Here is a 25,300-nt window from a genome sequence, read left to right on the forward strand (position 1 = left end):
CCCTAACCCTAACCCTAACCCTAACCCTAACCCTAACCCTAACCCTAACCCTAACCCTAACCCTAACCTAACCCTAACCCTAACCCTAACCCTAACCCTAACCCTAACCCTAACCCTAACCCTAACCCTAACCCTAACCCTAACCCTAACCCTAACCCTAACCCTAACCCTAACCCTAACCCTAACCCTAACCCTAACCCTAACCTAACCCTAACCCTAACCCTAACCCTAACCCTAACCCTAACCCTAACCCTAACCCTAACCCTAACCCTAACCCTAACCCTAACCCTAACCCTAACCCTAACCCTAACCCTAACCCTAACCCTAACCCTAACCCTAACCCTAACCCTAACCCTAACCCTAACCCTAACCCTAACCCTAACCCTAACCCTAACCCTAACCCTAACCCTAACCCTAACCCTAACCCTAACCCTAACCCTAACCCTAACCCTAACCCTAACCCTAACCCTAACCCTAACCCTAACCCTAACCCTAACCCTAACCCTAACCCTAACCCTAACCCTAACCCTAACCCTAACCCTAACCCTAACCCTAACCCTAACCTAACCCTAACCCTAACCCTAACCCTAACCCTAACCCTAACCCTAACCCTAACCCTAACCCTAACCCTAACCCTAACCCTAACCCTAACCCTAACCTAACCCTAACCCTAACCCTAACCCTAACCCTAACCCTAACCCTAACCCTAACCCTAACCCTAACCCTAACCCTAACCCTAACCCTAACCTAACCCTAACCCTAACCCTAACCCTAACCCTAACCCTAACCCTAACCCTAACCCTAACCCTAACCCTAACCCTAACCCTAACCCTAACCCTAACCCTAACCCTAACCCTAACCCTAACCCTAACCCTAACCCTAACCCTAACCCTAACCCTAACCCTAACCCTAACCCTAACCCTAACCCTAACCCTAACCCTAACCCTAACCCTAACCCTAACCCTAACCCTAACCCTAACCCTAACCCTAACCCTAACCCTAACCCTAACCCTAACCCTAACCCTAACCCTAACCCTAACCCTAACCCTAACCCTAACCCCTGGGATGCGGGGCACAGGCAATTGCCACTACACTAACCGATTTTCAAAATTGCGCCACAAGTCGGATTCGAACACGAGACGTCTGGGATGCGGGGCACAGGCAATTGCCACTACACCACCGCCTCACCTGTCCCAGGTTTTGAAATTCAAGACACTTTATCTATTCAGCATGCCACGGGGGCATTCTGGGTAGCGTAACTGCGTCATACTTTTCAGCCAATCAGCCCGGTGATTATCTGTTTTAAAGGTGGGTGGGGATTTCCGCTCAGTCCAGTCGTGGAGGGAAGAGCGGCAGGAGCAGACGACGGATCAGCATCAGCAATCGGCAGAATCTCCATTGAAGTCAAGATGAACAAAAAAAACCGTCGTCTTCCGGTAAGGACCCTTAGTTAACGTTCTACTATTCTTACAGAGACCGATTTCTGCAACTCAAGACGAGAGACACGTGCGTTTTTACGCAGCTAATAGGGTTGTAGGCAAGACGCGTTTTATGATGCGCCATGAAAGAGAACTTGTAGCTTAATTAACTGTATTAAAATAGCGTCCAGAAAATATTAAGTGTTTGTCTTGGCCGTGGGCTAATCTGGCGTGCCGTGTAATTATATTTTGCCCACGAGGCAATGGGCCGTATGTAAATGTTTCGGTGCGTTTTAATAATAAATTTAAAAAAAAAAAAAGCAGCACATTCGCCGCAAATATTAAAAATCTCATAAAGCTCTGCTCTTTTTTTTGAAGCTTTGGATTCTTATAAATTTATTGTGTCCAGGCCTCAGAACGCAGGACCGGCGGAGGCAGCGGAGGCTCCCCTCACAGCATCACCTGATGCGAAGGCAGCGCCTAAGCTGGCAACACCGGAGGGTCAAGGGCCGGAGGAGCGGTCTGGCAGCAAGACGCTGCCGTCAGACAAGCGGGTGAGACATGAGCGGCTGCAGTGCTTAAAACAGACGGTGAGCGAGGAAGCTTTAAATTCAAAATCAGTAAAATAAATCTTACCTTACTTAAAATTAAAAAAATTGCTGTTTGATGTGCTGTTTCCCCCGGTACGCGTTTTAAAATCGCAGATAAAGTTAGGCCCAAAGCCTGCCGCCAGTTCCGGTTTTTTGCGCGGCCGTGCCGCGTCGTGGCGACACGTGACCACCACCATCGGATTCGTCTCGTTCCGCTGATGTTTGATGTGCTGTTTTCCCCAGTACGACTTTTCTGCACAAGGGGTGAACTGAGAGAAATTTAGGCCCAAAGCCTGAGGCCGCTTCCGGGTTTTTGCACGTCACGAGGCCGTGCCCGGTCGTGGCGACACGTGACCACCACCATCGCATTCGTCTCGTTCCGCTGATGTTGTTTGATGTGCTGTTTTCCCCAGTACGACTTTTCTGCACAAGGGGTGAACTGAGAGAAATTTAGGCCCAAAGCCTGAGGCCGCTTCCGGGTTTTTGCACGTCACGAGGCCGTGCCCGGTCGTGGCGACACGTGACCACCACCATCGGATTCGTCTCGTTCCGCTGATGTTGTTTGATGTGCCGTTTGTCCCGGTTCTCCCTCGCAAAGTGGAACCTTCCTCAAAAAACGGACAGGGGCACGCTGCTAAAAGCCATGCCCAGAAAGGTGCACTGCGCGGTGGGTAGATTTAGTGGGGGGGGGGGGGGGGGGGGGGTTGATTTGGGGGCCCGTAGCGTCACTTTCCGGGCACGCAGAAGGTCGTGCCCGGTGTCAACGGATGGCTGATAGTATGCACATGCGATGCGTATTAAGTACACAGTTGATGCCGTTGTACTTGCTTGACTTGGTGTATTATTAAAATACATAAATGCATATTTATTTAATGGGTACAAACTTCCACGATGACTCTGTTATTACTTTTTTCCACAGTTGACGCCTTGGAGGATCCTTCCTGCCTTTGGAGCACCCGTCCAGCCGTGGAGGATCCGTGCAGTTCACTGTTCTGTGTATTCTGTGTATTAAAGTGTATTCTTGCAAACACTTGTACTTCATTGGTGTGTAATCAACTGTCTGTAATCTTGCTAGCACAGAATGGTTGTCCAGATTTTGTAGATCGTTCGTGCAGTACCGGACAGCTGGATGACCCGTCCTGCGTGTGGACGACCTGTCCAGCCTTTGGATGACCCGCCCTGCTGTGGACCCCTCTTGCTGTTGAGAACCCGTCCAGCCTTGGATTGCCCGTACAGTTCAATACTCTGTGTGTTAAAGTTTATTCTTGCAAACACGTGTACTTCATTTGTGTATAACCAACTGTCTGTAATCTTGCTACGATGTAATTATTGTCCAGATTGTGGTTGGTAAGTCGAAGTGGTCATGCGATTTCTACCCCGAAGGGCCCCGGTCCCGGATTTGTACCCTGCAGGGCACATGTTGGAGAAAACAACGCCGCGCAAAATATGACAATAATCCATATTTCTACTGTATGCAGTGACTCCACAGTGCTTAGTTAACCCACCCGGACCGTCAGCTGTTCGCGGGGACGTTGTCCCGAGGGACTGCGCTGGTTTTAGCGTTGCCGCAGACGGCCGCGCGAAATATTACAATAATCCATATTTCTACTGCATGCAGTGACTCCACAGTGCTTAGTTAACCCCCCCGGACCGTCAGCTGTTCCCGAGGGACTGCGCTGGTTTGAAAATATCGTTTTTAATGTGCAAGTACTAGCGAGTAGGGATAATGTACAAGATTGTCCTTAACGTGTACTTACGACCGCGGTACACACACACACACACACGCAGGCGCGAAACACAGACGATGTCAGCAAAGAACTTTTTCTAATCTCGGCCGTTTTGTATTTTGACTTCAGAACGCCAAACCTTATCAAATATTTTAAGATTCTATATTTTGTACATTAATATATTAGAGCTATCTATAAACACCGACGTGTGGACGGTACCACCCTGATGTCGGGGGGAGATTTCAGACGCCCTCCTGGTCTCAGCTTGGCGCCGCAGCGGGTCGATGCCTCCGAATCCCCCCGTTTGCTGATAGGATGGCGTTCCCCGTTCCCAGACGGTACGACCCGATGAATGTTCAAAGAATTCCTACGAGGCCTTTTATATGAACGCCATACTGATGGTCATCCGACGGATGGGGACGGATGAGCCCATGTGGAAATGTACCCTTTGATGTGCCGCCACCCCTCCCTTAGAGCAGTATTGCACGGCACGTTATTTCACAACGATCTTAATTCTGGCAGTTCCACCAATTTTAGTCGTTTTATTTTAGGGGTTAATAACATTTCAGCTGCTTGGCTGCGCCACCGAGTACGATAATCAATAAATGTGCGGAAGGTGGCGAGTTTTTACCAGAGAATAAGGTGGAACGCGGTGACTGTAGACGGGTAACGGTCAGACCGACCTCATCTTAGAGCATCTCTCCAACCCGCTGCTGCCAAACTCTCCGTTTGCCCCTTTGGAACACTGTAAACTTTATCGTTTTTAACAATTGGGGGAAAAATAAAGCAGTTATTGGGACCGTTTCTGTATTTATTAGGTGTGAGAGGCATTGCAGAATCTGTTCAACGCGTTTCTACAATGTTGTGGGCGTTCCCGTACGCCACCTAGTGGACAGAGAAAGTGACCGCCGTACACAATCACTCGTCCTGACAGGGCTTGACGTCATAATTCCAGGTTTGTCTCGCTGTAAACATGAGCCTCGCGCGCCGCTCGTAACTTTACATCACCCCAGTGGAGTCATTGAACGCGCCGTTTCCCATTTACTTTACCAAACAACAAACCTCAAATTCTTGTAAAAAAAAAATACATGCTGCACCCCTTGGTTTTGAACCCAGGAGGTTCTGGCCGGGAGTCAAGTGTGCTACCCACTGCACCACCGAGAACGCAGTACGATGTCGCATAAGGAAAAAGCACAGCTCCAGTGCAACACGCTGCGGTCTGGAATAGCAGCTCATCATCCGACAAGCATGACTTTGTTAACGCCTCGAGTTTCCTACCCCGCACTGTGGGGTGGTTGGTATTGCTACCAACCACCGTGTCGGAGGCCCCGGGTTCGAGTCCCGCTGGGGGAGTGGGGTAGAACGGGGGTAGCAGGGTAGGCCCAGGGCCTTGCCTGGGCGGAGTGAACTGGACCGGTCCACTTCACTCCGCCCAGGCGGCCCTGGGTCTACCCTGCTACCCCCTCTCTATCCCATTCCCGTAGTGGGATTTGAAGCCGGGGCTCTTTGAACTTTTCAACATTGCTACCAACTATTCCCCCACCCCCGTGCACACACCGACGCACGCACTCACACGCCACGGACAATTTGGAGTAACCGACTCCCCTAAATTGCACGTTTTTGGAGGTGGGCGGAAACGGGAGAACCCCGACGCAGACACGATTTGAACCCAGTACCATCTGGCTGTGAGGCCAGCATAAACTCGACCAGCTGATAACCAGTCATTAACAAATTCTCAACACCAACGATGACATCACAGACAATCTGAATGTAAATATACATACTTTAATCTCATGTCCAAGCAGATCAGACCGGCAATATGAAGAAAATGTACATTTATATTTCTATCCATCCGGTTCACGTTTCACATCCAACACTGTAAAAAATAAAACAGCAAATACACTGCAAAAAAAACCCATGTGCTGACAGGATGTGATGTCACAGATCACACACCCAAGCCTCGCTGTATCAGAAAGTCGCTCCACCAGCATCGCATCCACGTCTGACTCGCCCCCACGAGGGACGCTGCCATTGCACCGACGGAGAGATGCTTTCCGCTTCCTGGGGACCGTGGTAACAGGAAGTCCCGCCCCTGAAGTCGACAAACATTTTGAAAAAAGAAGTGTGAAGAACAAGATGAAGAAAAGAGAAGTGCTACCTGTATGTAGTAATAATGAATATAACTGCGTAGTTAGAAATAAAATACAAAATAACACAAAGGAGGGACATAAATAAGGAGACTACCGTCGCTTTATCATGCTCTCAATACATTTCCCAACCCACCTTGCAGTCTCTTCCTTTTCCGGGGCAGAGTAAAGTCAGGAAAAAGGACAACCCTCCGCCTTTTCTGCTGTCCAATCAGGAGTAGCGCTCCTCAAACATTGTTTCAAGACTCCTGTGGGGTGAAAAACAAAACATGGTAGAAGACTGGAGATTCAGCGAGATTTGCATTATTCATTTTAAAGGTTACCTTTACCTGTTGGTTGAGGGGGAATTGTAGTTCTTGTTCGTATAAATCTCCTCCAGCCTGAACTCTTTCTTCTTTAACCTGAAAAAAGGTTCACTGATGATTTTGGAATATGGTCAATGTGTTTGTAAATGACTGCGTTCATTTCCTCCACACCCACGCGACCTACCTTTTGACCTTTGGCAGTCCCATTGGCGTGAGCAACGTTTCACGCGGTGATGCCCGCCGGATTCGAATCTGTGAGACGCGTTCGGCTCGCTGACATAAAATGGACACAGAGATCCAATCAGTGGATTGAGTAAAAATGACTTGACAATAAAAAATAGGAAACAGAAAAAATATCCACCCCTCCATTTGTGCTGAGAGACTCTGGGCCTGCTGTCGATTGGCTCGTGGAAAGCAGAGCAGACAGTCCATTGGCCGAAGACGACGGCGAAGGAAGAGACCGTCGCCGGGGGAGGCGTAGGCAACGGGAGCTGTGATTGGACCGCTGCTTCTGAAGTCGCCGGGTGGGAGAAGCTGGGCTGTTAGGAGGAGACGCTCCAAGGAGACACAGGCGGAGACAAAACTCCTGACGGACAACAAAAAGGCAGCGAGTTCCCTCGCTCAGCTGGTCCGCGTGGAAACAGAAGTCCTCAAACGGACTTTCCATCCATCAAAACGAACCCGTTTCAGACGCGCCGCCATCGGCCTCATCGTCAGCCGAAGGCCGAGCTGGATGCCGCGTCACCGTCGCCGCCCCCGAGCCCTGCCGCCTGCCATCGCTGCCCTTCAGGGTCAGAGGTCGACTCAGCATTTTTGAGGACTGTGAGAGAGACAGAATAACATCTAACGACAAAAAGAGTTCTGGGCCTCCAGCCGAGGAAGGTTGAAGTCACCTGAAAGTTGTTTGTGCCATTTGCTCCACGCACGCGCACACACACGCACACACGCGCGCACACGCGCGCACACACACACGCGCACGCTTAAAGAGGAGTTAAAGAAGCCATTTCTGGAGAAACCATCTCTGAACAGAGGAGGAGGATTAAGACACCGTATATTATTATTGTAGAATCTTCCCAACACCAAATCTGTGTACGTAACAAGTGTAAAACCTTTTTAACCTGAATACTTGTCTCGTAATTGCACTTCCGGTTAGATGCTAAACTGCACTTCATTACCCCCCCCCAGCCACACCTGGGTGCAGCTCAACAAAAGAGCTCACCTGAGGGTGTCTAATTTCTCTCGCGGCTCAGAATCCCATAAACATTCCTACAAGTTAATTCATCGTCATTTGACGAACAGGAGTTCCTTTTTTTTTTTGGCCTTATTACTTTCTCACATCGGTCTTTCTTATGTGACATGAAACAAAGGGACACTCACAGAAAACGAGCGGTATTTAGGATCGGCGTGAGAACAGAACAGAAAAAAGGGATTTGGAGAAAATACAAAAGCTGCTCGAGCTAGCTGCGCCTAGCTACCGTTAGCATATTATATTGCGCGTGAATCGGTTAAAACGTCATAAATCGGGAAACTCATTTTACCTTTTCAAAGCCTCCGGATTCGTTTGGTCTCCTTTAACTCCTCTTATCTCATTTTAAGCGCTTGCGACGCTAGAAAATGCCAAACCTGGCCGTGCGGTCCGGTGCAAGACACACTTCTGACGTCACTAATGCCCGGCGTTAAATAGCGGAAGTCACAATGACAATGATGGAACTTCCGCTGAAAGTTTCAAAATAAAAGTGTTAGTCTAGCGCAGTGTTTCCCAACCTTTTTTGAGCCGCGGCACATTTTTTACATTTACAAAATCCTGCGGCACACCCCCAACCAAAATGACACAAAATTACACTCTAACAGTACATATTAGATTAGATGACCTTTATTATAATACATATAATTAATAATAGTTTTTTTTTGTGCCTGTATGCGGGTGTGACACAGCATGTTGGGGGTCTGCTGGGAGACCAGGACTTCAGGTACCCCAGGTAGAGGCCTGGGGCCAACCGGTGAGTGCTGCGTCGGTGGTACGCCAAAATGTCCTGGGGGGGGGGGGGGGTGAACATAAACTGAGGAGAGGAGGCTGTCATCAGCCTCGTTATTACCTTGACTACAGCCTACAGAGCCCCCTGGAGGTAGAACATGCGGCATCCAGGGAGAAGAGTGATCAGCAGGACGGCGGTCACCAAAGTCCAGCAAGAGCCAAAAGGTCTTCCGTAATCTGGACAAAGAACAGGATAACAAATAAAGGTGCTGGGGAGGACGATGCAAAGGACAGGGTGTGTGGACAGGGTGCTGTGACGACGCCTCACGGGACAAGGAGAAAGTACAGTAGTAGTAGGAGAGTACATGCCGTCTCACCGTGGACTTACCGTGCGATGACGATTAAGGCTTCGTTCTATTTCGCCGAGGGTGTATAAAGAATGGCCACTAGATGGAAGCAGAGGCCAATATTCAGACTTTTGTTCAGCATAGCTCCACCGAGGTATGACCCAATTAGCTCCATCTTCAAAACGGTTTTAGCTCGAGGGCAGCAATGTTCATAGGTTTGTCCTGAAGAACATTATACAATCCTGGTGAAAAGACAAAGATACATCATCCCCAAAATGTTTTTATTACTTGTACTTATATCCTTCAAGTACAGAATACAATAAAGCTGATGTAGATCTCCTACGCATTCGTACTCTCGACCATAAAATAAACCAACAATTCCAGAAGACACGGGAAAACAAAGCTGTGAAAAAAGGAGACTATAATGGATTACAAATGTTTAAAGATAAATGGGTCGGGGGTGAACAGAAAGCTACATCAACGGGACGGGGCAGTTGTGATTGACAAGAGCTTCCCCTCTGTGACCAGTGACGCTAGTATCTGCGCCGCTTGCTATTTGGCCCATCAAGGAGGCCCCCTAACGGATTCCCTCGGCCAAATCCTGCTGCAGGTCCAGCTTGTGAGCCCATCGGTGACTGTTGCTGTTGTTGTTGTTGTTGCTGCTTTGTGGACTCGGCATCTGTCCGCCCCCCCCCCGATCCACCCTGTGGTAATCTATCATTTCGCTGTGGAATCGTGAGAATAGGCGTTACGGGAACAGGATGTTTTGAATACGGTGAGGTTTTTTAGAGTTCGTCGGGGGTCCAGTCCGGGAGTGAAAGGTCGGCCCCAGCAGACAGAAGGAGAGAGAGGAATAAGACGATTAGATCTCCAGTTTATCAAACGCACCTTCACATCCTTCAACGGTCGATATCAGAGCAACTCATTTTTACTGATACGTTACCATGGCTCCGTTCTCTGACTTCAATGGCGCGCCCATATTTGTAGTTCCCTCGGGGCCAATGGCTCCTCCCCGTCCACTCACGGCCATCGTACGACCCTGGTTACCACTGGGCCCCGGAGAGGCCCGGTTAAAGCCATCTACGCGCAGAACAGCGGAGCATTGGTTTGGACGCTGGCGCTAACGTCAGCCGCCTCTTTAGACGTTAGCGCTGGCTTTCAGTTGGAAGCTAACGAACATTCCCACCCGGCTCCTCCTTTGAAGAGCCCAAAATATACGCGACAACAAAAAACCTACGCTAACCCTATCCCCCCATCCCGATCGCAGATCTTAACTTTACTCGGCTTCAGAGGTTCTTAAAAGGTGCCGTGGCCTTTAATTATTGTTTAATGATTAACTAAACTCTCAACTCTCTTGTAACAGGATGCTAGCTCAAGGACCCAGGATTTCCAAACTACGAGATAAAACCATCCCACCAGGTTCACTGGATATGGCGTTAGTTTCAACACGTGGTTTTTCCATTTTATTCCTTCTGGCATTCCTTCAAAGTAATTCCACTTTAGATGAAACCCTATTTAACATGCAGTACGTTAATAAATGATATTAATGCATGGATCACATCATCGTCAGGTTCTGCATTACATTAGTCTTTGTACATCGTGCCCGTACCTCCCATATTAATGGCTCCACGCGGGCCGAGCTCACCCCCTCGCACTTCCTGTTCTCTCTGCAAGAAGTGAAGCACAAAACTCGGCTAAACAGTAACTCTTCAGTTGAAACACTGATTTCCACACAAAGCTGGTGACTGCTGCAAAACATTGGCCGTTGATCTCGTGGAAATTATCATTTAGTGATGGAATTGCGTGGCAAAAATACTTTCCACACTTCTGCTAGCCTGCGTTCGTCATATACTTTAGCTCCGTAAACAGAAAGTGGGAACATAAAATGGGCCTCAGGCTGCCTTATTTCATATGGAGTTAAAAAAGAACAAAATTAAGTAATGTCAAACGTCTTCTGCGTGCGTTTCAACCAATCACACGACCGCCCCAGCAGGAAAGAACCCCATGTTGACTCTCATCATGCATCCCTTCCTGGCTGTTTCGAGTTTTGAATACTATTACAGCTTTTATGAAGCAACTGTGTTAAGAAATAATTGAAACACTAGATGGCAGCAGAGAGCGCCCTGACTAACAGTAAAGCGGTAATAATAAAAAGACTAATTTCCCTATAATTTTTCCATATTCTTTCTCCTGAAACATACCTTTAATGAAATGTAAATTAAGAGTCTCCATGTTAATTCAGAGGTCAGACCGTCAAGGATGTTTCCGACGGTGTATCAATACAGAACAGCGCAATATAACAACAGGACAAGTGTCTTTAGGAAACAGAAGGATTATAAGTTGTGACTGAGGAAGCAGGAGGTCAGACACAACAATCTATAGAAGTGTGCTAACCCTAATGAAATCAACGGAACAGAAACGGATGTCCTTGTGGTGGCAAACACTTAATCGTGTGTTGCAAGAGAAGATGGAAGATGAGATAAAGTGAATTAAATAAGAACTGTTTCCAAGAAAGAACGGAGACCCTTTAAAGATTTGCAGCCAGAGAAACTCCACTCACAAGTCAGCAGGACTGAACGTCAACGCAAGCCTCAGCTGGCATAAGAAAACGTGACTGATAGAGAGAAGTGATAACATCTGAGGATTGTAGAGAGGGAATTGTGAAAAGCTCAGCCGCTAACTTTCTAACTTAGATTACATCATGAAAAAACACAACAATACTTCTAGTGACTGAGCATTTCTTTCCTGTTCTATGTGTAGTCAACACAATAAACCAGAGTACTGTTACCATGCCAACCTGAACCAACGATCAATACACAGGAAAGTCACTACAGTTAATTGATGGGCAGAACCCTTTACCTCCATAGACGTCACTGAAAGCTGACGGGAAACTGTCCCGAGTGAAATCGATATTAAAGCAGCGTCATAGTTTGGGTATTCTCCGGGTGCTTCCAGAGAGGTCGATGGAGCAAACGGGCGACGGGAAGCTCCATGTACCGTATTTTCCGGATTATAAGTCGCGGTTTTTGTCATAGTTTGGGTATTCTCCGGGTGCTTCCAGAGAGGTCGATGGAGCAAACGGGCGACGGGAAGCTCCATGTAATCATCAAACAGTTTGCGTATACAGAATCATGAAGCATTAGCACAGGAACTGTTGGTGAACTCTTTGGTGTGCGTTTGACTCACGTTATCCAGGTAGTTCGTTTTGAAGCCGTCTGGATGGCGCCTCGGGTCCTCCTGCTCTCTGTGTCTCTTCATCTCCTCCTCTCTCCTCCTCCTCTCCTCTTCGTGCCTACAGACAATGCCAACAATCAGTCACTTTCACGCATGACAAACAAAAATATGTCAGGGGAGCAACTATGGGCTGGCAATCAGCAAAGCGCTCAACACACCTCATCTCAATCTGCTTTCGTCTCTGCAGCTCCTGGTTGCGGAGCTCCTCCAGTCTCCTCAGCTCCTCCTGACGTCTCATTAAGTCTGGGAGAAAGGAGGAAGGAAAGAAATGTGAGATAGGAACAGAATTATAAATAAAGCAGCAACAATTCAACACACACTGGAACTACACCAACGATCCAAATAAGGGCACTGAAGCCCAGAACCTTTACCTTGCCTCATTAACATGAGCTGATGTTCATGTTTGGCTGCCTCCAGCTCAGCCTCCAGCTTCTCTTTGGCCTCTCTGATGTTCTTATTCACCTGACCTTTCTGCTGTTTCTCCATCTCATGGAGGGCTTTCCAGCGAGATGCGTATTCAAACTCAAACGTTCCCGGCTGAGCAAAGTGCGGCGGCTGTTCTCGTTCCCTGGGCGGCGATGAAAAAGGAGCATCGACACAAATTCAGCGGTTTGCCAACAGTCAAAAATAAGTCAGACGGCCCAAGGAGCAGTTTGGATTTCCTCAAAACACTTACTTATGGAACCTAGGAACCTTCGAGAGCAATTTTTCAGGCAGCCCGTCCTCCTCATCCAAGTGTTCTGAAGGCTCCACGATGGCCGGACAAGGTGTGCTGAAGAAAACGAGTACAATCATGAATTACTAACTTTATTTTACAAGAAGAGGATGGTTAGAGATTAAACAAGACGAGTCAGTGTCCATCGGCACAGACTCACTAAAGAACCATCTTTATTTCCCCATTCTTCCAAGAATTGATCTTGGAACAATCAGGGACATGGAACCTTCACACGCGCATCCCCGTGCTTCTTACGAGGTCAGCAGCAGGGCGCCCTCCTTGCAGCACTCCAGGGCTTTACGTGCAGAGGCTTTGTTGGCAAACTCCACAATGCCTCGACCGGTGGGTCGGCCTCGGTCGTCTGTGACCACGATGGCCCGTTCCACGGGCCCGAACTGAGAGAACGTCTGGTGGAAGAAGGCGATTCTAAATATGGCCACTCCGTTGGACGTCATCGGCATCTGACACGTTCATCCACTTTACCTGGTCCAGCAGCTCATTTGTTACAGCAGGCAGCAGGTTCCGCACCGTTAGAGCGGCACCGTGTGTAGCAAAGCGGATCCTGATGGGTCGGTTATTCAAAGAGGTCCCGTCCAGCTCAGCTTTAGCGATCTCTGCCAGCGTCCGGCTTTCCTGGAGGATGAGGACGCACAAAGGCGGCTTTCATTTACGTCACTGCGTCATGAAAACATGCGACCAGTGACTGCTTTTAAATATAGGACTGACTCGAGGGGGGGGGGAGGGGCATTTCCCCCGTTCACAAACTAAAACGTGTATATTATTCTGCATTTAAATCAGCTATAAACACGCTAAAAACTTAGCACGCACCAGGCGAACGAAGCCGAAGCCCCGGTCTCTGCTGATATACACCTCGTTGATTTCCCCGTATTTAGCAAACATGTTTCTGAACTCTTCTTCCGGCATATCGAGCGGGAGGTTCCCGACAAACAGTCGCGAGCGCTGAGTGAACGTCTTCTCCCCGGGTTTCCGAAAACGGCTCAAATCCAGAGTCATCTCCGCTGGAAGCTCTCCGCCGCCTTCCGCGACTCCGTCCGCCCGTTGGGCCGCGGGGGGCGGCTGCGGCTGCGGCCCCGGCCCCGAGTCGTCTTTGTTCGCAGGCTCCGGGGCTGGGGAGTCGGTGCCGCGTTTCGCTGGTTGAGGCGAATTAGTGCTTTGCGGAATCGTTTGTTGAATACTTCCGTTATCCATGTTCGGCCAAAGCAGAGTAGTGAATGTTTTCAAAGTTAGACTCGCTAAATTGTTCAAAAACAGCTACCGCGAACACGGCGTACACCTCCGAAATATAAAAGATGGCGATGCTTCCGGGAAGTTTGTGTACTACTTCCTCTGAGGTTTTTTACTAAAACATTTACTCATTAGCGCCCCCAACCGGCGTGTGGCTCAGAGTGGTAATGCACTATTAGAGGACATGGCTTAAATGGGAACCAAAAAGTTACCTGAATACAGAAACTGCTCTAAATAATTGGGGTGTTAATGAAAAACCTGTCTTTGTGTCTCTCTCCCAGTTTGTTTGTAGAACTGTCAGCGTATTAATCAAATTCCCAGACCAAATCAAACTCAGGCTGTAGACAAAGATGATATTATTGCTCAATAAATACATTTCTATAAATAAAGCATGTTACATTGGAAAAGCCTCAAAGACCGACAGCTCAAGTAATGGCAAACCATTTTTCATTCATATTGCCAAGAATTTGTCAACTGGTGACGCTGTCTAGCAACTTACAGACACCCCTGTGAGACAAAACACGGCGCTTTGCTCTCGAACCCACAAACCCCCTCCTCTCGCCAACAAACACCCCAAGCTCAACAATGGTTTCAGCCTCCCAGGTCACGCATGAACTAAACCAGCAGACCTGTCATTGCTCCCCTCATCCCTTCTTTTGAAAACAAACACAAATATTTTGACTGGTCCCATATGTCTTCTGCGGCACATTTTTTGGGAATTTGATCCGGTTCAATGTTCTTGAGGTGCCGCTGAAAGCTTTTACCATGACAGACCTAACATCTGTCCAGATATCAGGGCACATCTGTGCATATGCTGTTTCAATTCTTGCGTTTGAAAAGGGCCTTAAGGCTCTTATTCCTTGCTTTCCTGTCTGGGATCCCGTATCCAGACAGGTCAAGAGGGCTGCTGCGTGTAACTGATGCATGCGTGACCGTCCTTACAGCATGCATGTGTGTTTCACTCAAGGAATGTGAAGCAGCAAAAGGGGTTTATGGGGCATGCACGGTTTTGGAAGGTCTTTCTCTCATTTGCCTGCAGAAATAATGAATACTCATTATAGAGCAGAGATCTTTGATCTCTTCTGATCCACAGCCCTGAAGCCTTCACTTTACATACGAGATGCTGATCTTAGTCCTAATTAAGCACATGTTAGTTAAACGTGCATTCGATATACATTGTGGAATCTAATCTTACTATTTATCCTTTAACGGTAAAGCAGTGAAGGTAGTCCACTCACTCTCTTGCGGACAGCTACAACAGGAAATGTGTTGTTGTTTTTTGGAATATCAAGACCTTTTTAGAATCCTTACTCCAATCAGCTCTCCAAATCAAGAAAGATGGTCAGTTTCTTTCTTTTTTTCCACATTCCTGTTGACAGGAAGTCAATGACATGGATTATAACACCTAAAAGAAAACATGTTTACTCATTCCTATAGAATCACAGTAAGCGTTAGTAAAAGAAATGACAGATTTGGAGTGTGATGCAGCATCAACCTCGGAATGAGTGAATATCAAAAACAAGGTTGATCAGTTTGAATAGTAATTTAGTAAATATGTAATATAAATCAAAAACATCGTTTTTTTAATGTTTTACACGGCATCCTGACCTTTTAGGAGTCAGGCTTGTACATTTCATGTTATAGAGCATGTTTTTGTCAGTAACGTAAAGCTCCATAGAAACTCAAATAAATAATTACAAATACAGAAATATTCTTAGTATGTGATTAAATTCCACTCCTGCTTTAAGCAAATCACCAGATGGGAGCCACTGATTTAATGGATAAATGAAACCATCGCTCGTCGGCCGTGCTGATGTGAGTGGTAGTGACGTACGAGTGACGTAACGATACCCTCCTCCCTCCTCCCTCCGGTTTTCACCGAGCGCCACTGACTTGTACGCTTTTATTCCCATCCTACGGACAGTCCGGGCTGAAGTCTCCTGCGGGCTGATCGGAAAAAGAAAACCCCGTAAGTTGTATTTATAAAGTCTTTTTGCAAGAAAGTAAATTATAGTACATTTAAGTAGATTAAATAAGACGTAGTCTGCGATTAATTCAAAGGAGAACCGACCGTGGCTTTTAATTTGCGAATATCCTCGGTAGCGTTTTTTTTTATTGCAGCTCCGCTTCTTAATTATTCATGCGGGTTTAATTAATGTGCAGAGGCTGAGGTTTGAAGCGTAGTAATGATAAACTGTAGGTTAATTACAGCTCACATTTACATGCATGAAGTTATTTAGAGTCAGATATGTTTGTGACATTAGAATATAACGGTACATGTAATAACAACAACAGTAATAATAGATGTTATCCGCATGTAGATATAACTGTATTAATCTCTAATTAAAGTACAATAATAGTAATGCCTGTGCCAGACAGGCTTCTCTTTTCTGCTGGTCTGTTTTCACGTGCATAAAAAGGAGATGTCAGGAATTCCATGAGATTCCAGCTCCAGCGGGGGGAGCTCATAAAAAAAATCCATGCAGCCACTCAAGTATAAGCCCAGAGAGAAAAAGCAGACTGAACTTAAACACCTGAAGCATTCGCCCAATTAAATAGGGTTACCGGTAGTGCTTTGGTCCATCAGTCACTAAATGGAGAGCCGAACGGATCGAGGCGAAAAGAATTCCGTTTCTTTGCTGGAGTCGTGTATCTCCAGATGAAAAACACGAGCACTGTTAGGAGTTAAGCTCCTGCCGCATGTGTCTGGCTGATAGAAGGGAGCTGCTGGACAGCTGGACTTCAAAGGCAAGCGCCTAAATCTCTTTTATTTGACACACATGACCAACATGGTGCAATTACCTCATCTAAGGGTCCCAGAAGTTCGGATTTAGGGTTTTTTTCCCGGGTTTTGATGGTGGGATCCAACCAAGCTGGCGCTGCTTGCATTCTGGTCCAAACAGCTTCTCTTTCGGGTCCATCAGCAATTCGAACATCTTGGTGCTGTCGAGTCGTTAAAAACCTGTGCACATGTTCAGGTTAGAAGCTGTCAACATAAATTCATGTTGGCCCGTACTTTCATTTGTGGAGTCTCCGACTGTGCTTGAAGGCACGGTCGGAGATTCCACAGAGCGTCTGTCGACTGATTTATGGCAGATCTCTGGCAATATATATATATATAATTAAACATAAAATAACACAGAAGAAAAGGTGATAGTTTTGTTTGAATGACTGCAACACCTCCGTGCCTGAAATAACAGGTAATAACTACGTTTCGGGTATGATCGTGACAGCGAGGTCACGATCCGGCGAATGTGTCCACGCAGTAAATCGACAATATCTCCGTTAGCGAGAAGCCACACATCCCATAAACTCTCATATCCACAATCTTTGATCACACTTTGATCCCCGGTTGTCAGGGGAGACAGAAAGATTTAGAAGCAGCTCTCGTTCAGATTCTTTCAGCCCGGCGTGACCTTTTAACTGGGACCCGGAGGAGTTGGTCGGTGCTGATTGAACCCCCCCCCCCCCCCTGAGTCATAAAAACCCTCTACATCCCACTCCAGTTGTAACAGGGAGCCATTGTACCTAATCTCCACTCTCTCAGACTCAGACACAAATTTTTACTCCTGGCATCTGACAGGCGGCTCAAAGTTGGAGCGCTAAGCCTCCGAGGTTTTCCTTTCAGGGTGCAGCAAATCATTACGATTCGATTCGACTTGGAGCGCTAAATAGGGGAACATGGGGGGCGCACATCACACGTTTCATAAATCCAATGGATTGTCTGAAAATGGTCCTCAAATATATTTTAGAAGCTGTTTGACAAATTCTAGACTATTCTAGACCAACACCACCAGGAGGGCTTTTAGAGTTCAATCATGTTGTCTGTCAGCCAAAATGTCTTAAATGTGCTTTTTCGTTCGAGTTTTCTCCAGATGTCATGGATCAAATTAACTTTCTACATGCTACATCACATGGTGGCACCCCCATAATATCTAGCACGCACCAGAGCTGGATCTGGATACTGATTAATGATGAAAATTAGAAGGACTACCGTGTGGATATCCTGCCTGCGGCGGGGATCCCTTTTATTGGGGCATGCGTAATGCTAAATAAACAAGCATTTACAACTGGACATCCGTCTCGATGGCCGAGGACAAAGCATAAAACAGAGGCATATGAACTCATGGCTGATCTTACACATGTCTACTGACCTCATCTCAGCAGGAAAACCAGGTCATGTGGTCTTTAATTCACTGACCGACATCCTAGTGAAGCAAAGAGCAGCGTTTCTCGACCGTCACACCCTTGCGTCTTAATTCATCTGCTGATACAGCCGACACTATTATTATATAGTATAATCTGTCATGTCAAAGAGATTTCCCATTATCTCCACCTCCAAAGAAGCTCAGCTCTAATGCTAGCTGTCTGGACCTTCATGGCTCAATAGTCAAGCGGTCTTTGAGTCTAGTTTTAATTTCCTTCTCCAAATGGTTAACAATGGACAGTTTATTAACGGGGCAGTGAATCTATTTAGTCAAGGAAGTGACTTGGAAGGAAAGAAGGTCTAAAGGGGGATATTCCCTCTGCTGCAATATCCAGTTTGAAGCCAGTAAAAGACAATAGGCATGCTGACTGTGCTTTCTTACCTCATGAAAGAAAGGGGGGGGGGACAACACCATTTGGCAAGCAACGGCTAATGGCTTAAATCCCAGAGGGCAAAAGGAGCCTATAATTGAACCATAACTCATGTTAATGTCAGAAGTGTCAAGTTCTAATCGATATCTTCGAACAATAACTCAAATCTAAGGACGGACGCTTGGAATAGAAGCGCTACACACAGCTGAACGCTTTTACACTGTCCAGCAAATATTATGCAAATATCCATCACGTCGGTTTTTACAGGCATATTAAATCAAGGTTGTTTAAAGACTACAAAATCAGTAACTGTCCTCTGAATGTAAAAATATGTAAATCTATCAAGGATCTGCCTTCAGTCACTATTATACTCTTTCATTTCCCGCTATATGCGCTCATACTTACTTACATATACCGTATTGGCTTCAGGGCTTGTTCTGACCCTCATGCGTTATTTTCTGCCCCACAGTGTTTTCAGGCTCAAACCCAAAAGTGCATGACGACACAGAGGGAATGATGGAGGCCTGGCCGACATTGGCCTCGGTCCTGCTCATGACCAACATCGCCGATTGGCTGAAAACTGTCCAATCACGGGACTTCACCATCACGGACATCATCCAGCTGCATCCCTCAAGTAGGATCATAAGATTTTATTACCATTTCAACCATTTGCATTATGGCTGTAGTGATCCCGTGGTTAAAATTTTAGATTAAATCACATGAAAACAATAATTAGGCTTAACCAAGAGTGAGTTTCTACCTGCTTGTTGTAAGCAGCCTTCTGTTAGGGTTGAAGTCAGCCATAACTTCTTCAGTAAACAAAAGACAACTGTGGAAAAGGCTTAAAATATTTGACATTAGATTTCAGCATCATTTACATCCCAACTCAATTAAACACAATTTATTGTCATTAAACTACAAACAAAATACATTAATATTATTATATTGTTTGATTTAATTTAAATAAAGACATTGAAAAAAAATACCCACAGACCAATGGAAAGACTAATCCACCGTTTTATGCGCGACGATAATTACGACCAGCAGGCAGGGCTGTTGCGTAAACCTGTTTTATATGCACGCAATGACGTCAGCGCACGGGATAAAGTTCTGCAAAAACGCGTAACGAAGTTCAGAAAATTCACATAAAGATGAAGAAAAACCAAAAGTGCAAACAGAATAGCAAACAGCTGCTAAACTGATGAGCTGATCGAGTACGTGTGCGCAGCAGAGGAGGCGGGACTGAGTCTGACAGTGGACCAATCAGAGATCCAGACCGTCCTATCCCAGGACAGTGTAACGCGCCTGCCTGTCCTCCACAGCTACGCCCCATCCTGGGGGCTTCAAGTGCTTCACATGTCAAGACGCTGCAGATAACTACGATTGTAATCGCTGGGCACCGGATGTCTACTGCCCAAAAGGTACATTAGCCTTGACTTGACCAAATCGACTAATATAAACTCCATAAAGAACACATGTTTACATTCAGTGATTATAATGGAGAATAAAACAGAAGTTTTTCTGTGATAAGCAGACTGTGGGAAAATAACCCGTAAATGTTTTGTTTCCGAGATGCCAGATACTGTCACACGCTCCACATGATGGACAACCACGGAGACAGCGTGTCTGTGACCAAGCGGTGCGTGTCCCTGGAGAGCTGCCTGCACACTGGATGCACTGATGTTGCTGATAATAGCTATCAGGTGTGTGGAACATCTGGATGAAAGCGAATACTCCCCCCACAGCTGGATACTCATGTTCAAATCTCACCCGTCAGGTGTGCTCTTCCTGCTGCGAGGGTAACATCTGCAACATGTTGGTACCCAAAAATGAGAGCGCCGCCGTTTTCTCCTCCACCTCCCCTCTGGTCAGTCTGAGCAGGAGGATCCTCCCCACGACGGCGAGCTGCGTCGCCTCCATTGCCGCCTTTACATCCGTCCTGAATCATTAGATTACGTCAGAAACAGCCTGCAAAACTGCAAGATTCTCTAAAGGTGGGAGCATTCCTGCTCAAACGAATCCCATCTGCCCAGAGGGCAGCGGCACGCAAGTAAAACGCATTTAAATTAGTTTTATTTCTTCCAGTCAGACATTTTTCGTAACCTATTTATACGAGACGTCAGTATTAATGTAAGGTCGAGTTCAAGCATGTTATTTTTTGAGGTTTTGCAAGTTTTAAACGAGTCAATAAGTTTACTTTTACTCTATGACTAACTTTTGAGAATGTGTTTTGTCCATTTTTGTAAGGTGCCATGTTTCAGCAGATTAAAGAAGAATCATTTGTACAGTATAATAAGTTATTTGCATTTTGCTAGACTACTTTTGTGTCGAATACGCAGCCTGGATTGTTGAAAAGGGGGAGTGGAAAATGAAAACTACCGGTAAACGTGTTCGTCCTTTGAAAACACGGGAGACACTCACGATCATTTCTAATAGACGCCGCGGCCAATGTAGCATCGACTCAGCCTGAGGAGATGTTACTTTATGTTTTCCACATATTCTGTCCTTCACCGCCGTCACAGGTCATACAGTAAGACAATACTGCACTTCTGTGACCTGAGGCCTGCACTACAAAGCAGCATTTAGAGTTGGCGTGGTTACTTTGGGTCTCTCTTTTTTTAAGATATAAAATCATTGTTAAATATTTGATAACGTAAAATCAACCGACCAATCACATCTCCTAAAAATGAGATTGTCAGTCAGAGATCATCCTGGACTTTGGCAGCCAAACCAACTGCTCCTGCGGTCGAGGGAACGGTCATTTCCATGTGTGCTTTTGTGTGCTATATTATATTGTATTACGTACAAGACACGATCTGCAACCTGTGGACCGTTCATAGTGACCTTCATCTGACATCAGCCAGACGATGGGACGACACCCCGGGTACATTGATTCGTAGTACAGGCCTGATTTTGATCCCGCTAGAATGCAACGTTTCCACTCTGACTCTCCACATCAGCTGCCTGAACATTTACGCTTCCTATTCAGGCTCTGGTTTCTCTGGAGTGAATAATATAACACTCTGGAGTGCTATACTATCCTTTCAAGCAACATATATTCCTTTGACTTGTAGTCAGAACCCACTGAGTGCTTTTCTGCCTGGATGTCGTGCAGGACGAGTATGTTTTCAATCAGGCACAGAATCCAGATTAGAGTCTCGGTCCGTTTACAGTAAAACACACTCTGTGCCGAAGCTTCCATAAATCCAGTTCAGAGCTCCGCATTCAGATTTAAAGCTGTGGCATATTAAATAAGCAGCCTATTCTTCCTCATCAAGTCCACGTAGTCGTGCGATAGCAGCACTGTGAGCAGGCGCATTGGTGAAAACGCTCCCCACAAACAAAGGTGTTCCTCTCAGGATGGGGCGAATGACCGTGCAGGAGCCCGACGCTTCGATGAGGAAGCCCAAATGCCTCAGCTCCTCCTCCGTTCGCAACGAGCTTTGACCCGATGCAAAGAACTGTTGGCGAAGGTGAGATGACAGTGACGTAAAGGACTGGAATAAAGTCACATCACATCTTTGTACTAAGGAGAACTCACAGCTGCCCCCGTTGTGGGGTCAATGAAGTCTGCCCAGTAGCCTGCGGTCCAAAGGGAGAAGCACATTTCCTTTGCACCGCTCACAAACTGCAGGGAGGAGGGAAAAAGAAGCAGTTGTTAGATCCCAAATCCAAATTTATGATGAGAGCGATGTAATGACAACGCACTCTGTGAAGCAGCTGGTCTCTGTCCTGCTCTGTTGCCTCCTCACACAAGCTGTGCGACTGTGTGACCGTCACAACCGTGATGGGAGTGTTGGGCGCCGACGGGAACAGCAGCTCCAGATCTGACACGCACACGCACACGAGCCGTTTCGATAGTGACGGCTACCAGCAGATGATGCAACTTTATGATGATTAACAACCAATAACCTCCTCACATTTCTTCAAGAGCTCGGGACAGGACTTCACGGAGCAGTCGGTGGCCGTCTGGTTAAAATACTGTTCAGCTTTGTGGACTCTTGTGGATATCGGACCAAGTTTTCCCTGGTGAACACAAAACACACAGTTTGTTGTAATCTTTCTAATAACTGTTCACTCAATCTGTTTTTACTCCCCGTTCTCACCCATGTGTCATTTTAATGTTAATAAATCCCACAAAAAACACAAATATCCGGGTCGCGTCCCCAACTGGGGCTAATAAAAACAAAAGGAAAACCGACCGAAACACTTACGTGAAACTCGTGAATAAATTGGGCCAGGATGAACTGCTGTCTCTCCGCTCTGCTTGGGGTCGTCAGTACATCAGGCATCGTGTTGGAGACTGCGGTCCCCTTCTGGTCTCCCAGACCTTCCAGGTGGCAATCAAACCCCACGTTACCAGGTAGCCGAAAGCGCTGGTCCTGAGGTCCGAATGGCCCCATGCTCTCATCAGGCCACACGGTTCTGGGGCCTGCAGAAGTCCGCAAAACAAAAACATACGTCTGTTTTATTTGTGATCTCAAGTCCTGTTCATATGCAGGTTTAAAGCAGATTGTTACCTACAGAAAACACCAACATTTACCATTACGTGGCGGCTAAACTCACCCGAGTCAGGAGGTGATATGGATACGTAAGGCTCGTCTGAACTCGCAGCAGAGAAGCTCCTTGTTCTGTTCGTACGAAGAGCAACTAATGCTCGACAACCAGCGGTTTGTGACAGGACCAGTCTGCCTCGACAACACAGCACCTAGTTGCACACAAAGGGAATCCGTTAACAGCAAGAAGCACCTTAGATTCGACATTTGTTTCAGTTACTCATCATACAGAAAGTCAGCTCAAAGATTTTAAGGTGAATTCCAAAAGCAAAACACAAGACAAACCCAAAGGCATAGATGGCACGAGGATTTCAGTTTCGGAACACAACCTGCGCAGCAATTTACTTATTTTTATTTAGTCTGGCAAAGCTGACATGAATCTGGTGGCTCGCCTCAAAATACTTTTATATTATGTTCTTGAATCAATAAAACTAGAGACTTCTGGACCTTCCAGTGGCAAAACAAGTTTACGCAACAACGGTACACATAAATAATAACTTACGCTGCTGGACATTGTGGGTCGTCCGCGTTATATTTAGCTCCAACCTATCGGATTAAAACAACATCAATCAGAACAATTAATAGGAAATGGGTTTAAAGCTGCTTTTAGCTCGTTTACAGCTTGCTAGGCAGAACAGTTAGCATAGCTGCTAGCGGTGATACTTTGACACTTTTTCAGACAGCGATGTTTATCCCCCAAATCTCGATCAATTTACGCGACATGCTCGACAAACTGCGTCAAAAACGTCCAACTACTCTTTAAAAACATGAAACTACACATTTGCTGATGGGTTTATAACAAAAAAAGAGTCTGACTCTTCACCTCGTTCTTACCTATCAAGTTGCTAGTAGGGCTACTAGCTTCCGCAAAACACGGACAGGAAGTGACGAAACTGAAAGCGCGCAGGCGCACTTTGCATGACCTTTACGTGGGATTTGTTTCGTCACTTTTCCCTTCTCTGATGGGGGGGGGGGGGGGGGGTCAGTTTGTACAGGAAATGTGTGACGATCGCAGGGGTGCCTAAACATTTATTGTTTCCCAGACAACCCCACATAACCAAATAACCCTTTCTTCACAGAACAAAAGTCAGGAAATAATTAATAACACTATTAATAAAATAAATAATAACCAAATAACCCTTTCTTCACAGAACAAAAGTCAGGAAATAATTAATAACACTATTAATAAAATAAATAATAACCAAATAACCCTTTATTCACAGAACAAAAGTCAGGAAATAATTAATAACACTATTAATAAAATAAATAATAACCAAATAACCCTTTCTTCACAGAACAAAAGTCAGGAAATAATTAATAACACTATTAATAAAATAAATAATAACCAAATAACCCTTTCTTCACAGAACAAAAGTCAGGAAATAATTAATAACACTATTAATAAAATAAATATTGCTGCCCCTGCTCCATCTCATTCCCGTAGTGGGACTCGAAACCAGGGCCATTTTACCCCCCTCAACAATGCTACCAACTGAGGTGAGGAAACTTGCCCTGTTACAAGGCGGTCGCTATATAGGCTAAACATCAACTTGTTTTATTTGTATTGTTAATTGTGGATGATTTATGTACGAAGGGCTTTTTAGAAATGCTCCTCTTAGACAGGATGTTTGACTTTATTTGTACTGTAATACATGCTACTGTGTGACTGTACTTGTACTCTAACATTCTACCTAATAAATATATTCATCATCATCATCATTACACAGTAATTACTGCGTAATTTCAGACTATAGCAGAAAAAAAGTACATGGAACATGAACTTTCTGGTCATATGTGATCATTAAAATTCTCCCAAAAGAAAGGAAGAATGATGTTCTTCAGAATATTAATATAGTCTCCACTATCAATATTATTTTAGGAAACAAAAGATCGAATGAAAAAAAGCGATTCAGCACTGCCCGTCAGATAAACTGTGATTTCCATGTCTCGCCACTAGAAGGCAGCAAATTACCAAGGAAACGTCGCGTCGCGTTGCGGCGCCCCTCAAAGTATGCAGATCGCAATTACATGCTACTTTTGATTTTTAAATGAAACATTTCGAGTTTTCTCTTTGTTGACTATCATTGAAATTTGCCCCCCAGCCTCCCACTCTTTTCACTGCTAAGTAAAAATATCAGATTTTTGAAAGGTGGGAAACTGTGAAGAAATGATCCACATGCTCAGCAAAATCCCTCATTTGAACAAAAATACGAGTTGGAATAGAAAAAGTGTCTTTCTTTTAGAAGTTGTGAAGGACAAGGCGCTGTCACAGACACATCCTTTGAGATGACTCGGACAAGCTGGTTCTCTGAGCTGAGAGGCTACGCTCCGGGAATTTACCCTGGGACAGACCTTCCCGATGGAGCCCATGCGAATGGGATGTACACAAACAAAAACACATTCTGTGTCAGATGAATTCTTCAACTCAGGCTCTCTGAGGTTTGTCAATAACCTGTGAGGAGA

The 25,300-nt window shown here is 46.0% G+C and overlaps 3 protein-coding genes and 1 long non-coding RNA gene across 6 annotated transcripts; 2 read left to right on the forward strand and 2 right to left on the reverse strand.

Annotated features, from left to right (window-relative positions):
• Positions 1 to 1,337: 1,337 nt before the first annotated feature.
• LOC137912201 (uncharacterized) lies at positions 1,338 to 2,335 on the forward strand. Its single transcript, XR_011106180.1, has 3 exons — positions 1,338 to 1,436; positions 1,828 to 2,008; positions 2,252 to 2,335. It is a non-coding gene; the product is annotated as an uncharacterized lncRNA (long non-coding RNA).
• A 3,165-nt stretch (positions 2,336 to 5,500) lies between these two features.
• LOC137911937 (paraspeckle component 1-like) lies at positions 5,501 to 13,771 on the reverse strand. Of its 3 annotated transcripts, XM_068756276.1 has the most exons (17): positions 13,287 to 13,771; positions 12,942 to 13,091; positions 12,714 to 12,865; positions 12,420 to 12,515; positions 12,115 to 12,311; positions 11,902 to 11,986; positions 11,696 to 11,801; positions 10,119 to 10,176; positions 9,453 to 9,589; positions 8,551 to 9,234; positions 8,284 to 8,399; positions 6,869 to 7,007; positions 6,549 to 6,773; positions 6,372 to 6,460; positions 6,212 to 6,283; positions 6,019 to 6,130; positions 5,501 to 5,827 (listed from the first exon to the last, which is right to left on the reverse strand). In XM_068756276.1, the coding sequence occupies exons 1-10, from the start codon at positions 13,665 to 13,667 to the stop codon at positions 9,043 to 9,045; spliced, it is 1,554 nt and encodes a 517-aa protein (XP_068612377.1). In that variant the 5' UTR covers positions 13,668 to 13,771; the 3' UTR covers positions 5,501 to 5,827; positions 6,019 to 6,130; positions 6,212 to 6,283; positions 6,372 to 6,460; positions 6,549 to 6,773; positions 6,869 to 7,007; positions 8,284 to 8,399; positions 8,551 to 9,042. The 3 variants fall into 3 exon arrangements, with proteins under 3 accessions (XP_068612377.1, XP_068612378.1, XP_068612379.1); XM_068756277.1 differs by lacking the exons at positions 5,501 to 5,827; positions 6,019 to 6,130; positions 6,212 to 6,283; ... (3 more) ...; positions 8,284 to 8,399; positions 10,119 to 10,176 and having other exon boundaries at positions 9,113 to 9,234; XM_068756278.1 differs by lacking the exons at positions 5,501 to 5,827; positions 6,019 to 6,130; positions 6,212 to 6,283; ... (4 more) ...; positions 8,551 to 9,234; positions 10,119 to 10,176 and having other exon boundaries at positions 9,413 to 9,589.
• A 5,023-nt stretch (positions 13,772 to 18,794) lies between these two features.
• On the forward strand, positions 18,795 to 21,288 carry LOC137911947 (ly6/PLAUR domain-containing protein 6-like). Its single transcript, XM_068756288.1, has 4 exons — positions 18,795 to 18,915; positions 19,604 to 19,702; positions 19,854 to 19,984; positions 20,059 to 21,288. The coding sequence occupies exons 1-4, from the start codon at positions 18,795 to 18,797 to the stop codon at positions 20,230 to 20,232; spliced, it is 525 nt and encodes a 174-aa protein (XP_068612389.1). The 3' UTR covers positions 20,233 to 21,288.
• Positions 21,289 to 21,431: 143 nt separating this feature from the next.
• Positions 21,432 to 23,713, reverse strand: LOC137911946 (cobalamin trafficking protein CblD-like). Its single transcript, XM_068756286.1, has 8 exons — positions 23,672 to 23,713; positions 23,340 to 23,383; positions 22,848 to 22,989; positions 22,496 to 22,713; positions 22,202 to 22,307; positions 21,990 to 22,108; positions 21,823 to 21,909; positions 21,432 to 21,742 (listed from the first exon to the last, which is right to left on the reverse strand). Exons 2-8 carry the CDS (start codon positions 23,349 to 23,351, stop codon positions 21,542 to 21,544), a joined length of 885 nt encoding a protein of 294 aa, XP_068612387.1. The 5' UTR covers positions 23,352 to 23,383; positions 23,672 to 23,713; the 3' UTR covers positions 21,432 to 21,541.
• Between the last annotated feature and the right edge of the window lie 1,587 nt (positions 23,714 to 25,300).

This window comes from Brachionichthys hirsutus, chromosome 24 (genome assembly GCF_040956055.1).
Source record: "Brachionichthys hirsutus isolate HB-005 chromosome 24, CSIRO-AGI_Bhir_v1, whole genome shotgun sequence".
Classification (NCBI taxonomy): Eukaryota; Metazoa; Chordata; class Actinopteri; order Lophiiformes; family Brachionichthyidae; genus Brachionichthys; species Brachionichthys hirsutus.